The sequence below is a fragment of the Pterocles gutturalis genome, unplaced genomic scaffold (genome assembly GCF_000699245.1).
Source record: "Pterocles gutturalis isolate BGI_N339 unplaced genomic scaffold, ASM69924v1 scaffold8854, whole genome shotgun sequence".
In the NCBI taxonomy this organism is placed as follows: Eukaryota; Metazoa; Chordata; class Aves; order Pterocliformes; family Pteroclidae; genus Pterocles; species Pterocles gutturalis.
In genome coordinates this window covers 88816-105516 of record NW_010130697.1, presented here as the reverse complement: position 1 = coordinate 105516, position 16701 = coordinate 88816, and the positions used below count along the sequence as shown (strand labels likewise).

Genomic DNA, 16701 nt, shown 5'->3' with positions numbered 1-16701 from the left:
CATCTCTGCAGGAACTACAACTGCATCTCAGAGTTCACTGTAGATGTAATTGGTACAAATGGTATGAAAAACGTATAATGTTAGTGGCTTGTGTCTGTCTATAATTTTCAACCTGGAGATATGTATTTGTAGTCTCTCCATTGAAGTATATGAGACTTAGATGGAGCCACCCATTTTGCAGTCATATTTAGCTCAGCAGTGCACAGAAAATGCTCTGTGAGTCCTTTCCCTTCCAATGGCTCATGTAAGCATCCAGAAGTTTAGATTTTTTTTCTGACCCATTTGATTTTAGCTTTATTGCTTCCTTTAGAATAGTGGGAAAGCAGAGTTTATTGCAGTAACAACATTTTGACCCCACTGATTCTAAAATTAAAAGTGCAGAGGGGTGCTGAAAAGAGAACTCAAGAGTCATTAAGCTTGGGATTCACAAATGTTACAAGAATTCAAAGTCTGTGTTTCTCCAGATTAACTGTAATATCAGACTCCAGTCCTCAAATTCAAATCTGGATCTGAGCTCTTCCAAATTCCATGGGTTGAAACCAAGACTCTAATTTTAATCTCTTTCTGTGACATATTTGTTCACTTAACTCTGATCTCAGTTTGGCATCCCACATTTGCTTCCAAAATAGCATCTGTCTTTAAGATTGATTTATGATTAGGAGCTGATGCTTTATCTCTTGAGAAGTGATATGTTCTATGCAGCACAACAATATGCAGGAGAAGATAAACATCCATCAGTTAGTTCAGTTTTGACCCTGAATTAATGGCCTCAGACCACTCATAGAACATTATTTAGGCCCCAAGTCTCGGATTCGACGCCAATAAATTTCAAAGACCAATAAATTTTCTTGACAGCTTGCAAATGTGGGGTAAATGCTATTTAGCTTCTGGATTATATCAGTGTTGTGGATGGAAAAACTCTGACTGAAGCAGCTTCCCTTTGTTGAATTCTATCCAGGACTCAGTGTCTAGTGTGGAGAGCCTACAGCGGAAACACGCACAGTTTGAAAAAGCCCTGGAAGCTCAGATGAAGAAAATTGATGAGATGGCTTCATTTGCTCAGCAGCTAACTGAGAACAAGCATTATGACTCAGACAACATCACTAACAGATGCCAGGCCGTTCTAAGGAGGTGAGGTCAAACCTTTCCCATGTCAGCCACCCATCTCTTTTGCAATGAGACTCTCCCTGTGCGACCAATATCTTTAAATGTTTTAAGAGAACCATAAACTGGAATGCATTTGCTCAACTTTGCGCTTTGCACTGTGGTCTTGCCAAATTGGCCTAAGTCTAGTCAATATTTCGTTAGGAGGTTTCCAAAATACAGTTAAGTGGAGGGGGAGTGGGATTCAGAAAAAGGCAGTTTTCCTGTAATTCTGTATACTGGCCTGGCCTTAGGGACAGTGCTGCAAACAGAAGACAGAGGCCTGCTGTGCCATTAAATGCTTCATTATCATTAAATACCATCAAGCAAGGTCATTTGCTACACATCTGCCTCTTCACTGCTCTAATGGGGTTGATCTTGAAGCCCTGCTCAAATTATCTATTAAGGCATTTGCAATTTTTCTGATTAGATCTTGCCCTTTCATGTGAATTACTTTATTTCTCCTAGCACATTGCATATTGTTCCTCTTAAATGCTGACAGTAGAAGCAGTTGTATTCAGTGCTATGGTAGATGAAAAGATATATGTAAAATTTACAAAGAGAGATTGGAGATTCCTTATGATTAAAGTGAACATATGAATTTATTAATATGGTCATGCTATCTCAGGCCTTCAGTAACACGGATAAAGTGCTGCAGGACCACATTTCAAAAAAAGATGAAAGGATGGTGTAACTTTGGTTTATCAGTGAAAAATACCATCCTACTCACAGGCTTTCCATGTAAGAAACAAGCTGAGATTATGCTCTGTTGTACCTTGAAAGGCAAAAATGGTGATTCGTAAAGGCAAGTATCATATATACAGAATTTATGTGTACTTTAAACAGATCTAGCAGCTAGTAATCCTTCCTGTAGTGTCCTGAGCATCTTTTCTGCCAGTCCAAATCATGGGAGGCTGCATATTATGGATAGTTCTCTCCTAGGGAGTGGAAAGCTAGATCACATGTGGTTTAGAGATGAAAACTGAAAACCCTTATCCTATCTAATCCACTCAATGGCTTTTACCTCACACATCTGTCTTCATCTCAGAAAAGAGAAACTGCTGGAGAATGCTGCTGCTCGCAGACGTCTGCTCGAGGAATCAAGGCTTCTGCAGAAGTTGCTGAAGAATTCCTTTGAGGTACAATTACACAGGATTCATGGTATTCTGGTTTCTTAAAACATACTGTGCCACATAGATCTGAATCCCTGAAGGGATTTACTGTGAGAACAATCAAGGACCTGAGTCTGGAATTAGAGGATATTGGGAAAGATGAGGATAAGAGTGAAGGGATATTTTTTAGCTTTCAAGTCACAGCATCCCCCCAGTCACCAGATGAAAGATCTGCTGTGCATTGGATGCCAGCAGAAGGCAGAAGAAATAAATGCATTAAAAGGGAATGTGCCACCATTTTAAAACTCATGGGAAGAGACAAATTTGTTCTTTTCTTGTGAGATACTGACAGTGGGTAAGAAATAAGGAGATCATTACCCTTACTCCCCCGTGCACATACATGCCCACGGACTTTCTCGCTGCATGGGAACTATCTCCCGGAGACAGCCCCCCCTTTCCAGGTAACAGGGCTGGTAAACACAGATATAATTGGGGACCTCATTATGAAAGACAGGAGGAACTTAGGGAAGAAGGACAGAAGGACAACTCATTTGAGTCCCCACTCACTAGTCCCGTGTTTTGTACATATCAGAGGAGAGCCTGGCAGGTTGGAGCCGAAGAATCACTGAAGTTTTTGTCTGCTTCTCTTCTTTCCTCCCCAAAGGTGGCTGCCTGGATCAATGAGAAGAACAGCATTGCCCAGGATGATAGCTGGAAGGATCCAAGCAATCTGCAGACCAAACTGCAGAAACACCAGACTTTCCAAGCAGAGATCATGGCCAATAGAAATCGCCTGGACTCCATCAAATCTGTGAGAGAAGTGGGATTGATGGCAAGGCTGGGCAACTGGCACAAAAGATTCTGCAGACAGTCTGAGTTACAGTGATCTCAAACAAGCGAGGGGGAATCGCTGTCCCCTCACTGACATCGTTCACTCTGTCTCTGAGGGAGTTGGGAGGCTTATTCTTTTAGTCATGCAAAAACTTTCTGTGTCCATCGATTTCTTTCAACTTGTCTCTTATTGTCTAGTGTGAGCTTGCTCTCTGTATTCAGATGGATGCTTTCAGTGAAAGATTCAATCCACTGACTTTACAGATTTCTCTCTGGTGTGAATGCCACTTTAGAGAGATACTGGTTTCTTTTGAGCGGGGAACCTAGCTGACTGAATGCACAACATCAACAAGTCAGATAAGATGTATCCAACAAAAAGGATCAAGAAGAGTTTTCAAGTGTTGCCTTTGCAGAGACATGCTAATAGGAGAGATATGTGGGAAGTCTGACAAGCTTTGTCAGATACTTGGCAGAAGCTGTGATCAGATGATGAGTTTGGAAGGACAGACTGTTACATGTTTATTAACCTTATTTTCAGCACAGTGCTTACTAGCTGTGTTTTGCAAGAGATATCTAAGTATTAAGGGTAGATTCCCTCTTCATCTGCATCCAGTATTGTAGAACCCTCCCCTGTGTGCAGGCATGACAGGGGGGTTAAAGGGTGGAGTTATAATTCTCTCTAAACTAACCTGTTTTTAAAGACTTGTTTGCACAATCTCTTATTATTTGTTGATGCTCTGTCTTCTTCATTGGGAATAGCCTTATTAATTGCTCTTTAGAAGAAAATTAACATCTGCTGTCCTGGTATAGCATCTTTCTTTTGTTGTGCCTCCTCTTCCCCTTGCAAAATGTAGAAATAGCTTAGTTTAGCTTTCTGTAGTAAACTTAGTCCCACCTTAAGGATATACCTACAGACTCTTCTACCTGAGGGAGGTCTTGCAGTGCCCCTTCTACCTATTCTGCCAACCTGTTAAGCACCTGCAGCTCAGGGATTAGATAGGCTTTTATTACATAATACAGTGATACAACAGTATGTAGTTAAAAGAGATTTTATTATCTCATACCATGGTTCACTTGTATGAGATAGGTCACTCTTTTAACATGCAAAGAAGGGAATAGAAAGGGTATGTGGCTGGGCAATCTCAAACAGTGATCACAGAGTGTGGGACATCACAGAAAAAAACTGAGTGCTTGTGAACAAGGCTCCCTGCCAGCTTTTAGGCAATGTAGCTGTTACGTAATGAAGATTCTCTTTACCCTTTAAGTATCTTCTAATATTGTCTTCTAGCATTTCAAAAAAAAAAAAAAAAAACAGGAAGATCAGTCTCTGCCCTAGTTTCAATAAGCATTTTGCCTTTATCTGTTTTTCCTTTGTCTCTGAAGCCTCTATCTGTGATGTCAGGAAATGAGGGCTGCAGCTGGCCCTTTACATAGCTGTGCCGGTAGATTTTACTTATGGAGGCAAAAGTAATATATTCTGGTGCATTCAGTAAAAGAAGAAAACTTTGACTATTCTTTCTGCTATAGGAAGGGGAGAAGATGCTCCATGAGAGGCACTATGCTCCTGAAGCCATTCAGTCCAGACTACAAGAAATGGAAGAGCTGTGGGAGGAACTGCTAGCAAGCTGCCAGGATAAACGGGCCAAGCTGCAGGATGCTTACAAGGTAATAGAGGGATTCCAGTGGCTGGGTCTTGGTGTCGTTTCCAGAGATAGCACGGCTGCCTTGCTACACATCTCGTCTACAAGTCTGTCACTTGACACTATCAGACCTGATTCCTCAAGACCTAATGAGCAAAGAAACTACTAAGTGTGTGATTGACTGGAATTGTCATGAGAACTAGAGATCCCTATGGAGCGAAAAGGATTTGTAGGCTGTGTTCCCTTCTGCTTTCTGCTGCTGGTTTAGATAAGGATTCCAGAGAGGGATACTGAGGGAAAATGTATTCACTCTTATATGTCAACTCTCTGCATCTGTCCCAATGGCATCTTTTCTCCAACAAGTTGAGAAAAAAGCCCACAGCTGCTTTTCATTCTTACAGCTCCAGGCATGTGACTTCTCATGACTATGGGCTATCAGGCACTGTGGGTATAAAATAAAGCTCTCACTTTAAATGGCTTCCTTTTAAGGTACTGTGTCCATCACTTGTACTTGTGCAACACAAGTTAGATTAGCTCTTGATGTTTTCTGCATCTATTCTTGTGTTCACTCTGCCTGAATTCTCGTCTTGATTTGGATCATGATCATATCTGGGAAGAGTTCACTGAGCACTGGGAAGCTTCTCTGTGTTTGTGTGTAATTCTTACTGAAAGTGGCCAGGATTTTTATATCATATTTTTTGTCATAAAGGTTTAAATGACCTTTTCTTCCTGCTTGTCCTCAGGGCCTTCATTTTCAACGAAGTGTAGAGGATATGGAGAAATGGTTGGAAGATGTGGAAAATGAGTTGAAAGCACCATATAGTAACAATGATCTGGTGGTTTTGAACAGTCATCTGAAGAAACAAGAGGAACTGGAGGAAGATATTGCTGGCCATAGGGACCGACTGCAAGAGCTTGTGGTCACAGCTCAGCAATTCCAGAAGGAGAAGCATTTCCTTGCTGATGAACTAGAAGAAAGAGTGGATCAACTGGTGCAGAGGTGTGTGAGTGCCTGCCTGGTCTGTCTCCTGCCATCTTTTTCCTATTTTTATCAGCCTTTTTCTTCCCTCCATATTTTTTTTCTTTCCTTCTCTACATCATTCAGAAAAGAACGTTTTGCATTCATTCCTTATTAATCTGTGGTCCTCATTGTGTTCCCTTTAAAACCTGCAGATACAAAAGCCTACATGATCCTCTGCAGGAAAGACGTGGGAGTCTGGAGGCAAGCAGACTTCAGTACCAGTTCTTCCGAGATGTTGATGAGGAGTTGGCCTGGGTTCATGAGAAACTCCCCATGGCTTCCTCCAGGGATTATGGCCAATCCCTGGCAACTGTTCAGAGTCTACAAGAAAAGCATCAGGTAATGTCATGTGAGAACCATTCTCAGTCTTTAGAAGCAAAGAGAGAACATGGAATTCAGTTTGCCTCTGGCAAACTTCACCTGCTGTGCTTTGACTAACAGGAGTAATGATGCCAGGGATTACTCTTGTCCTTGTCTGTTAATTGCCAGGTCAAGTGCCTCTGGGGAAAATCTGTGCAATCTGCAATAGGGTTGGGAAAGACAAAATATCTTATAAAGTGGGAGTGTGTGTGATATACATACATAGAGAGAAAGCCCAAGCATGTGGTGCAATCTGCATGTCTACAAACAAAGTCTGAACTTACAAAAAATTTTAAATTTCCTCAGGGTAAAACGGCAAGATGTCTACAGGTGACACAGTAGGACAGGGATGAAGTATCTTAAAAAGTTGATATATGCTAGGTTTACTCACAATTTAATCAAGAATTGTAAAATGTTTTTAAGTGCAACTTCCAGAATATTCCTGAGTAAGACCCATGGGAATAGTCTGCACCTTCCTAGTATTTGGTGTAATTCTCATATTTGTAAAAATTCAGTAAAAATCACCAAGATTGTGTTGGTGAATTTGAGATTAGACAGTAAGAACAAAAGGCTTGTTTCATCATGATTAAAAAGTATAAATATGTGCAATTACTCCTAAAAATTATCAGCTGATTGTCGTGGTAGGAAAGTAATTAGGTTCACAGAAGAAAGGAATGTTTGAGCTGAATTAATCTGAGAAAATATTTGGGATAACTGAAGGAAGAGAGGAGATACTGCTTTGGCTGCTGTTATCTTTTTGTTAGTTGGCCAAGACTCAAAATATTTCAATGAACTGTGAGAATGGGGGATATAGAACATAATACCAGGGCATAATAAAATGGAAATTCTTCCTGCCATTTTGCTTCTTATTCTTCTGGAAGCAGGATTAAAATGTAAGCTTTGAATTCTCAATCTTTTAGTAGCTACAGTCTCTACACTTTTTTTTTTTTAACATTTGCTTACAGGCAAAAAAATGTTAGAGGTAACATAATAGCCATGAATTTAATATACTGTTAGTTCCACCCTCTACTTTTTTCTCTTAATGAACCAGATTTGCAAAATTCCGTCCTTGGTTTGTTACCACAAAAGAGAAAGGTGCATGAAATGTATCAAGCTAAAAAAAAATGTCTTGCAACACTGCTTTTACACACAAGTATAATATACATGTGCAGAGCTGCTTGGCTTGGAACAGTTTCCCCTCACTTCCCCCTTCCCCTATTTTTTTTTTTTAATTCTGTTGTTATAAATGAAGTACCATGAATGCATGTTCCTAAATGTTCAACTGCAAAGTTGTTCTTCATGCTGCTGGCTTATTATTAATACACAGTACAAGATGTTTTATCTTTGCCACTGGCTTCCCATCTGCTGGGGTCAGATAGGGTGTCACTTTTCAACAACATAGTGGCTGTCTTGAAATTAATAGGGAGAAGTTAAAGGCAAGATTAGAATCAGAGCTCTTTTCCAGCCAAGTCTGATACTTAACTTGAAAAAGCAGCTACTCTCCTCAGAGAGGGCGTCTCTTCCATATTAACACAGCACTGCAGTCTAACTCTGAAGCTGCCTGTTTCATAGCTATGAATATAAACACAACAATTGTAAAATGGTGGGGTTGGTTTGTGCTCAGGATGATCAGGCATAGTTAGCCATAGAATGCATCTCTGCCCACCAACAAATTGATGGCGTGTTCCTTGCCCACCCAGGCAAATATCATACAAGGGGGTATATGGAGGTACACATATGGTTTTAAAATCTACCAGTCTTCAAAAATTAATTTCAAGTAAAGTCTCTGAGAACTGGTTCAAGTAGTTTTCTTCTCTCCTTGTCCTCTTGGCTGCCTGGTAGTATGTGGACCCACAGTATTTGCAATGGTTGTTACACAAAGCTGCATCTTCTACAAAGGCATTGGCAAGCGATAAATATTGATGAGCAGCTGAATTGATTGTGCTTCCTTAGAGACATTTTAATTCAAGAAACACTGTGTACTGGGGTGGAAGTGGGTACATTTCAGTGGAATCTACAGATAAGAGGTTTGTGGTTAGAACTTCTTCCCTCCACACTCTGAGTTGAATGCACATCAAGGTCCAAACTTCATGGCTATATTTGATTTCTGTCATCACTCCTTCACCGTGAAGAACTCCTCCACTCTATTTTGAGTGTTTACTCAGACTTTGCACCTCTGACCCATCTTCATGTATAGAAAACAGATTTATAATGGAATTGCATTACTACATTATCTGGTACAAAAATCTTCATAGCTTTTATTTTTGGTCTGTCATTTTACTCTTTGCTCTTTCCAGAATTTGGAGAATGAAATAAGCAGTCGGGATGCTTTGACCAAAGCAGTGTTCAGTACAGGGCAGAAGCTGGTAAGGGGAGGCCACTCAGCATCTCACGAGATTATGGAACAGCTGAAGGAGCTTGAAACTGCTGTAGAAACCTTGAAAGCAGAGGCTCAAGAGAGGAGACAGCGGCTCATGCAGTCATATGAGGCCCATCTGTTCCTGAATGAGGTAAAGATGGTTCACAAGAGATTTATTTTGGTCTTTCTTTGCTTTAAAGAACTGATACCTATATCATTGAATGGATGCAAGTGCTGAGAAAGGAGCAGAATTCATGCTGTCCTGATTTTTTATATCTGGTAAAGATGGATACAGTGGAGAAATAAGTTACTTTTCCAAGTAACTGCAGTGAGGGATAAACATGTAACTGTAATTACTGGGTTCTGGGTACGTATTTTTTTGAATAGTGTGCGACAGGTTGCATTATAGGAAAGCATCTAAGCTGCTCTCTGTTTTCACTGATGTGTCTCTTTGGGCACCACTGCTTTACAGTTTTCTTTGTCCTGAATTACCTAAATTACAACTGTGTTCAGGCTCATCCCTGTATTTTATACAGCTACTGGAGGTGGAGGCGTGGCTGGCAGAGAGGAGCTTCATTCTCGAGACCTCTGATTATGGGAAGAATGAAGAATCCACACAAGCTTTACTTCGTAAACTTGAAGCTACCAAACTGGACATGGATGGTTTCAGGCCCCGGATCGAGAAAGTACAGGAGACAGGTGCCAGCTTAATAAACAAAGGCAGCCCAGAGAGGTAGGAAAGTGAAAACAGGTTTCTGCTCCAGGTCTATCAGAAATGCCCAGAGAAGGCAAATACGGAAAAGTTCACCTTCCGTAGCTGTTTGATGGCTCTTTCAGAAATATGACTTCAGGGGACATCAATCCTTCCTTCACTGCCGTCCCACACACTCAGCCACCAAAAAGCTTGATGATTGTTTTAATGTTTTCATGACTGTTGTTTTTTTAACAACAGGCCAGTTAGTGCAGAACAGCTTCTTTGTCCATTGTCTATTCCCAGAACTGTCATCTAGTTCTTTTTTTTTTTTAGGTTCAAAAAACACTGTGATTGGGAAAGGAAACGGACATTCTTCAATGTTTTTCATTGCCAGTTTGCTTTTATATCTGGGGAGGAGGAAGTTAAAAGAGCAGCCATTCGTATGAGATACTTTAATTTTCTGAACTATCTGGTTTTAACAGCTTGGCACAACTCACTCCATTATGTTATCTGGTTTCTTGTGTATTTTGAAGGTGTTGCAAATTCAACCTGTCAGAAAAGACAATGTTCAAAAAGAACAGTAAAACAAAGACATATCTTCTGATTCTTGTTTTTTGCAGTCCAGCCATACTTTCAAAGCTCCAGGGGATCCTAGCAGACTATCAGTCTCTCCTACTGAAAGCTGAGACCCAGAGAAAACACTTGCAAGAACAGTTCCAGCTCTATCAGTTTGAAAGAGAATTCCAGCTGGTGGATGCATGGCTTTCCAGTAAACAGTCTGTAGCAGAGTCCGATGACTATGGGCAGGACTTAGATGATGTTGAGGTAAAAGAAAATAAAAGGTATTGTATGTATTGTGTGGGAAAGCAGGAATATATTTGCTGAATTTTTTGTGTAGCTGCTGACAGTGAAGCATGTTACAGTGAGGTAGCATCCTCCAACAGAAAAAGTAGGTGCATCAGAAAGTTAGCTTTTTCTTTGGATAAGCTGAGGTCAGCACACTTCAGTGCTGGCGCTGATTATAAATTTGACATGACCTAAAAAATTTGACATGACCAGGGCCATGGTCTTGTAACAATGTCAGTGGAAAACACTGGGATGCAGCGTTCACACCTCAAGCTGCTGATTTCAAGGATAAATTTCTCCTCAGGGCACACAGTGCAGAGAGGTATAATTCGTAGTGTCCACTCCTCAACAGTGGCTGTATATGTGGACAGCCTAACAGGTTATGTTTCTTAGCTTTTGATCTGGGCAGCATCTGTTTGTCAGGATGTGGGTGATTTTTCTCTGTGACATAGGACTTTAAAGGATCAAGACAATAGATGTCGTCTTCTGACTCCAGATCACCTGGGTTTACCATGTGATTTGCACTTGTAGATTGCAATACATAGCTTTTGTGTTATAGAGTGCAGATAAAGTGATTCCTTCTGCCTCTCTCATAGAGGTAGGCAGAAATTCCTGTAACTAAGTCTGTGTCCCCCTTTATCCCACAGGTGCTGGAGAAAAAGTTTAAAGATTTTGTAAATGAAGTGAAACCTCTGGGACATTCCAAAGTTGCTTCCTTAAATGAATTAGCATCTAAACTAGAGAAGGAGGGCCACAGCAAGATAGACATTATCCAGAAGAGAACAAAGCAAATCAGTGAGATGTGGGAGAAACTATGCCATGCCATCCAGGCAAGGACAGAGGTAGGAAGTACATTAAAAACTGGGGCATTGAGTTCCCTGCAGTTTCCCATGTCCTCCTTCCTTTCCCAAACCAGTGCATTGCTCATTTTGAAACACAGTGTTTACAAGAGCAAGGGGTATATTCTGTTCTATTTTTTCTTGATCCATTTCCCTTTATAGCCACTGCTTATCCTACTGTTTCCTGGCAAAGCTTATCCTTGAAAGATACCTATCAGCCTAGGTAATTCAGTTTTCCTTAATTTACTGCTAGCTCTGATTTCTTGAAAAACTAAGCCAATGTAATGGTTTACCACCACTAACAGGAGGCCAGCTCTGGCACTCATTGGACTCTTTATTAAGCTACAACTTATTAAACAAGATGAAAACTCTCCAGACTTTTATGCTGAGTTAGTTACTTGAAGTCAAAGAGGGCACAATGGGAGAGAAGGTGATAGAGGCCACGGAGCCAAAACCCCTACCTTTTGGCAGCAGTTAGCTGTTAAATCAGCTCACCTCCTCTTGTGAAACTGCAGTCACAGATGTGTTTGGAAAAACAGAGAGGACACACTGAACTCAAAATTTTGTTGGCTTTAAGGAGAATGTAAAATATCAGATGTCCTCAACTCTTTTTTTCACTACCGTTGCATACACATTTTGCTTAGGAAGTAGCTCAAGCCCACTGTTGTCTGTTAGCAGCAGTAAATGCATGACAATTGTTAGTATATAGTTTGACTTTAAAATATTATTAGAACATTTTTTTAATCCTCTAATTTCAGAAAAAAAAAAAAAAATTCACTTAACTCCTCTTTTTTTCACTGTTTGCAGTGTAGGCCTCTATTCCAGGCAAGTTTTTTAGGACATTTTCTGTGGTTGAGAGAGCTGCCTTTAGAGGGCAATTCATGTTCTGCATCTTGATCATTCACCTTACATAGGGATGAATTAGTCTTTGGAACATCTGTTTCTTTCCATTGACAGAGAGAACTTGGGGAAATTAGACTAGCTTGAACACCTCACTTATATGTGACTTAATTGGGAAGGTGTTTCACTCCTGCTTTTGTTCAGTCTGTACTGCATTAGGATGCACTAGGGTTGCCCTTTTTTGTGCTGCGGACATGATACACAGTATTACCATTACATTGTTTCTCTATTCCAGAATCTAAGAGCAGCCCGGCAAGTTCACCAGTATGATCATGATGTGGATGAAGTAAAGGGCTGGATGCAGGAGAAAGAGGCAGTGGTGGATATAGAAGATTATGGATATGATCTTCCAGGTGTACAGACACTTCTCAGCCAGCTTGAGGGAGTAGAGGTAAGGTTATCTGTCATGAAGCAGTGGCAGAAAGGCATAAATCACAAAAAAAAAAAAAAAAAAAAAAAAGAGTCTGATGCCTGATTTGAAATCCTCTCCAGTGCCTTGTTTACAGGCTAACAAAAGACAAATTTATTGCACCCTGAGATATTCCTTGTGCTTCACAGAAAGGGGCCTTTTCCTCATGTTTTTAACATTGTAATATTATATTATTAATGCTTTTGCTTCTAAGGATGAGCTTCTCTTATAAAATCTATTCCAGATTGTTGCTATAATTGCAAAGGTGTCATCTGAGCTACAAGAGATTTCAGCTCCACACTTATTAAAATAATCAGTGTGTCACATACAGTGAAGCTTCTTTGATGTTTGATGAAGAATGTTAAAAGGCGCTAGGAGGACACTGAGAGGAAAAGTCTTGAGAGAGTCATATTTCCAGCCTCTGTGCAGGCAGTGGCTAGAAAATATATGCACCATGTTTAAAATCTGCTTTTGGTAGATTTAAGCAGTGACTTGGTCTTGCGATCATTCTGTCTCTGTTCCAGAGAGATCTAGGAGCCATCATGAAAGAGCTGGAACGGATTCGGGGAGAGGCTTGGCACCTCTGCCGCACATACCCACAAGTCAAGGAGAACATCATGGAGAGACTCACAGAGGTGGATGAGTGCTGGGAAAACCTGGACAAGAAGTTTCTGGAGAGGAAGGCAAGACTGAGCCAGGCAGAACAAGTCCAGCTCTACTTCAATGACTGCAGGGAGCTGATGTATGTTTTGGCCCCTTGAGTTTGTCAGTGGCCTTTATTTCTTGTTTTTCTCATCCAGGATTTTCTAAATTACACCTGTCATTTATTTGACTCCTGTCCTACGTGCTCTGCAGCTTGCTTGCAGATGTCTTTGAATAACTGAAAATTCATGGCATCTTCTCAACAGCACTTCACTGAATTTACCACACATCAGAGGTGACCATGCCACTCCACTTCAGCTCAGCATGCATGACAAACCCATATTTTTAGAATATTTCCTAGACAGTCTTGGAGAATTCAGTCACTCTGGATAGTCTCACTATTCCAGTTGAAAATACTGTTGATTCTGTAGGTTTAGGAAGATGGAGGAGTCTCTGCTAGATATTCAAGTAATTTTGTACACCTGCACAGACACCAGTGCCAGTTTTTCTCACAGTCAAAGCAACTACATTAAAGATAACCTTCTAGAATAGGCTAGCACTTCCTCAAGCGCTGAAAGTGTTTTGCAAACATGTATTTAATGCCATTGCCCATATGCACACACTCTTATGTCCATTCTTATTAGGGGTCGGTTTTTTGCAAGAATTCAATTGCTGGGAAATGCTTTTTTGTTTTTTTCTTTCCTTTTTTTTAGTCTGAATTAGAACAAAATACTGAATGTTTAAATATGTACAAAACATACTTTTTAAAAAAATATATGTTGAGTTAAATATCTCATTTTGTTTGAATCAGTCATGCCTAGGTATCTATAAGCAGAGGTCTAATGTAAAAATCAAAATAACTAATGGAAATATGTGATACTTAAAGTGGCAGACCAACATTAAAATATTATATTTTATAATTTTCATGTCATTTTAATCAAAATTGATACAATTTTTATGGAAATTGTGGGTTTTAAACAGGATTTCTAACAGAGGAAACATGAACATTTTTAATTCGGTGTAGTTAATCAAAGAGTAGAAGTACAAAGACAGTGAAGTGGTTACCACTGACTATTGGACATTTACTATGCAAAGGGATAGATCCTGAGCTCAGCTAAATTAAGATGCATCGGTTTATGTTAGCTGAGGCCCATGGAGTAGAAAATTTTCCTTTAAGAGTATCTATCAAAATGCTCCTTCACATGAGTGCTTTGTATGGATATGAAGCACACACGTGGTGATAAGGTTAGATGGACATCTGAAAGTCTCTGTGTCCCTGTACCATGTATAAAAGTACTGCAAATGTGTACAACCTAAGCATTTGCAGTTACAGTTCTCAGGATTTGACTGCGCAATACTTCAGTATGTAGATGCTGCAGCTGTCTTTCTATGAGGCTATGTATTGAAACAGCACTGGGAATATTATATCAGGTTATAAAAATCCATAGATTCATGAGTGAACCTTCACCAATGTATTTGTATATTCATATCTTTTATGAGCAAATACAAGTCTGTACACACATATCCACAGCCATGGGATGTGTGCATTCCTGAGTATCCATCTGACTCAGATTCCTTCCCTTTTTGCCCTTTTGACTCTGTTCTGTAGGGCCTGGGCCAACGAGATGCACGCACTGGTGATATCTGAGGAACTAGCACATGATGTCCTGGGAGCTGAACTGCTTATCAAGCGTCATGAGGAATACAAGCGGGAGATAGAGAAGCAGTGGCTCAAATATGAAGAAATGCAGAGGGCAGGAGGTGACCTTATGAAGAATGGACATTTCATGTCTGCAGAGGTGTGTTGATGAGATTTTACAAACAAGAGTGAACAAAGATGGCATTAAGTAGGCAGGAGTTGCAGCTTTGTCTCTCTTTCAAAACAAAAGAGCTAAACAGGGCAATCAGGTTCTCTACTATTAAAAGATGCAGACTTCATGTGAGATGTAGAAAGAGAAAACACCTTTTAAAGTTCTTACTCCTCTAAAAACCAGTTTTGAAGCTGACCATAAAAGAATAGTCTTTCTCAATCTCAATTGATTGATTATGGCTATGTGGGGTGGTAGTGAGGCACTGCCACATTTATGTGCCACATAAATTAGATTTTAGCATTTAATTACACAAGACCTAGGATAAAACACATCACAGTGCAATCAACTATAGGATGGTGTGATGTCCCTGAGTGCACCAGAAGATATGTAATTCTTTAGAAATATTACGGAGCCAAAGGGGCAAGAATGTTAAAATTTCTGTGATCCTGTTCTCTATGTACCTTTAGGCTTTGACCTTTGCAGTGGTCCCAAGCTTGTCTTGATGCTGTCAATAGATCCAGAGATCACACCATCAAATCCATCTTCAGAATTAATGCAAGATTATATTACTTCCCTTGTAGAAAGAATTAGAGAACTTTACACAGTTTAAGGCTCTCCATTGTTGCCTTGCCGTAAATTAATGTATTTGTTGAATCTTCTGGTTCTCGCTAGTTCTGTAATATGTCAAGTTTCATCATGGGAAAGCATATAGCATAATATTGATCATACACTGTGCAGAATATGCATTAAATTATAACATATACCTATACAACATACAGGCTAAATGAATTCAAGTAAGAAAAATGAGGACTCAGACATCCTTTCTAAACTATGTTAACACCACAAAGTTAACACCACCTCGAGTTCATTGACTGGGTTGTGAGAGCTGATTACATGCTAGTTGGCTGTCACATGAAAGTCTGATTGGATTTTTCACCTCCTGGCACTGCCAATATTATTTTTCTAGATTGAAGAAAAACTGTCAGAGCTGTCAGAGCTGATGAAGAAGGTCAAGGAGAGCTGGGACATGAGGAAAGAGTTATATGAAGAGAACTGGGAGATTCAATTGCTCCGCAGAGAGCTAGAACAAGCAGAAGCATGGCTGGCTGCCAAGGAGAGCTTTCTTTCAGATCCTAGCTATGGGGTGAGTAACAACAGTGCAACACTACTGAAATGCTTCTTAGCAAATACAGAGTGCTTGGAGCATGTATCAGCTTGGGCCTGAAGTTATTAAAGAGTAATCCACCCTTGAGATTACAAAGGGCAGGAGTTCTGTCCTCTTACAGAAGTGAGCCCAGGACAGTTGCTGCATTTACCTGGTGCTGGGCTCCAGGAGGTGATGGCTTCCAGGAGATGGTAGAAGATGGATGAATTCTGGGCCATTCTTTCACATAATAAGATAAATTTCAGAGGGTTCAGCCTTCACTGTCATGATGAGAGCCTGTTTCAAATGGAATAAGGGTTTTTCCACACCTCATTTTGGGAGGTAGAATGTTTTGCACAGATGGCTTGATAGCTAGCTTGTAAATTCCTATTTAAACACCGGCATCCATCGTTTTGGTTTTTTGCCATTGTTGACTGTCTTCTGATCCTTTATAAGATGGGAAAACAATATTATAAACTTACTTATCAAAAACTAAGCAGAGAGCAAGACAGAGGTTTAAGATTCATCTGTTGTAGGGCAGGAATAAACTGTGTCTACCACAAGCTAGAATCCAAGTACTTAATCTATATGTGAACAATTATGATTGGAAGCCGTAGTACCCCATGGCTTCGCAGAAGAACATTGTTATTTAAGCTCTTTTTTTCACGTACAGCAGACAGACTGCAAGCTACAGACCTTTTTTTTTATTATTTTAAGTGTAAACAAAGATTTATCACACACTACCAGGGTTTAGGACATTCAATTACAAACATTTCAAAATCATCATTTGGCTAAATATAAATCCTAGGCATAATCTGTTCCGATGGACTTGATTTTGGACTTCTGTATTTGATAATTTTTCCATTCAGGATTCTGTGCCTGAAGTAGAAGAATTACTGAAGAAACACCATGATTTTGAGAAGATGCTTGCAGCTCAGGAAGAGAAGTTT

At 40.0% G+C, this 16701-nt stretch overlaps 1 protein-coding gene across 1 annotated transcript in view; it reads left to right on the top strand.

The window, feature by feature from the left end:
* The window catches only part of SPTBN5 (spectrin, beta, non-erythrocytic 5), a 93313-nt gene that overhangs the window by 69792 nt on the left and 6820 nt on the right, over window positions 1-16701 (top strand). Inside the window, exons 46-60 of the mRNA XM_010080305.1 lie at window positions 959-1131; window positions 2192-2282; window positions 2920-3066; window positions 4614-4751; window positions 5470-5726; window positions 5900-6086; window positions 8405-8617; window positions 9003-9199; window positions 9781-9985; window positions 10654-10848; window positions 11981-12136; window positions 12679-12896; window positions 14406-14595; window positions 15575-15751; window positions 16621-16701. The exon at window positions 16621-16701 is cut by the window's right edge and continues 45 nt beyond it. Coding sequence (XP_010078607.1) covers window positions 959-1131; window positions 2192-2282; window positions 2920-3066; window positions 4614-4751; window positions 5470-5726; window positions 5900-6086; window positions 8405-8617; window positions 9003-9199; window positions 9781-9985; window positions 10654-10848; window positions 11981-12136; window positions 12679-12896; window positions 14406-14595; window positions 15575-15751; window positions 16621-16701 — 2625 coding nt within the window. The remainder of the gene's footprint in view (window positions 1-958; window positions 1132-2191; window positions 2283-2919; window positions 3067-4613; window positions 4752-5469; window positions 5727-5899; window positions 6087-8404; window positions 8618-9002; window positions 9200-9780; window positions 9986-10653; window positions 10849-11980; window positions 12137-12678; window positions 12897-14405; window positions 14596-15574; window positions 15752-16620) is intronic.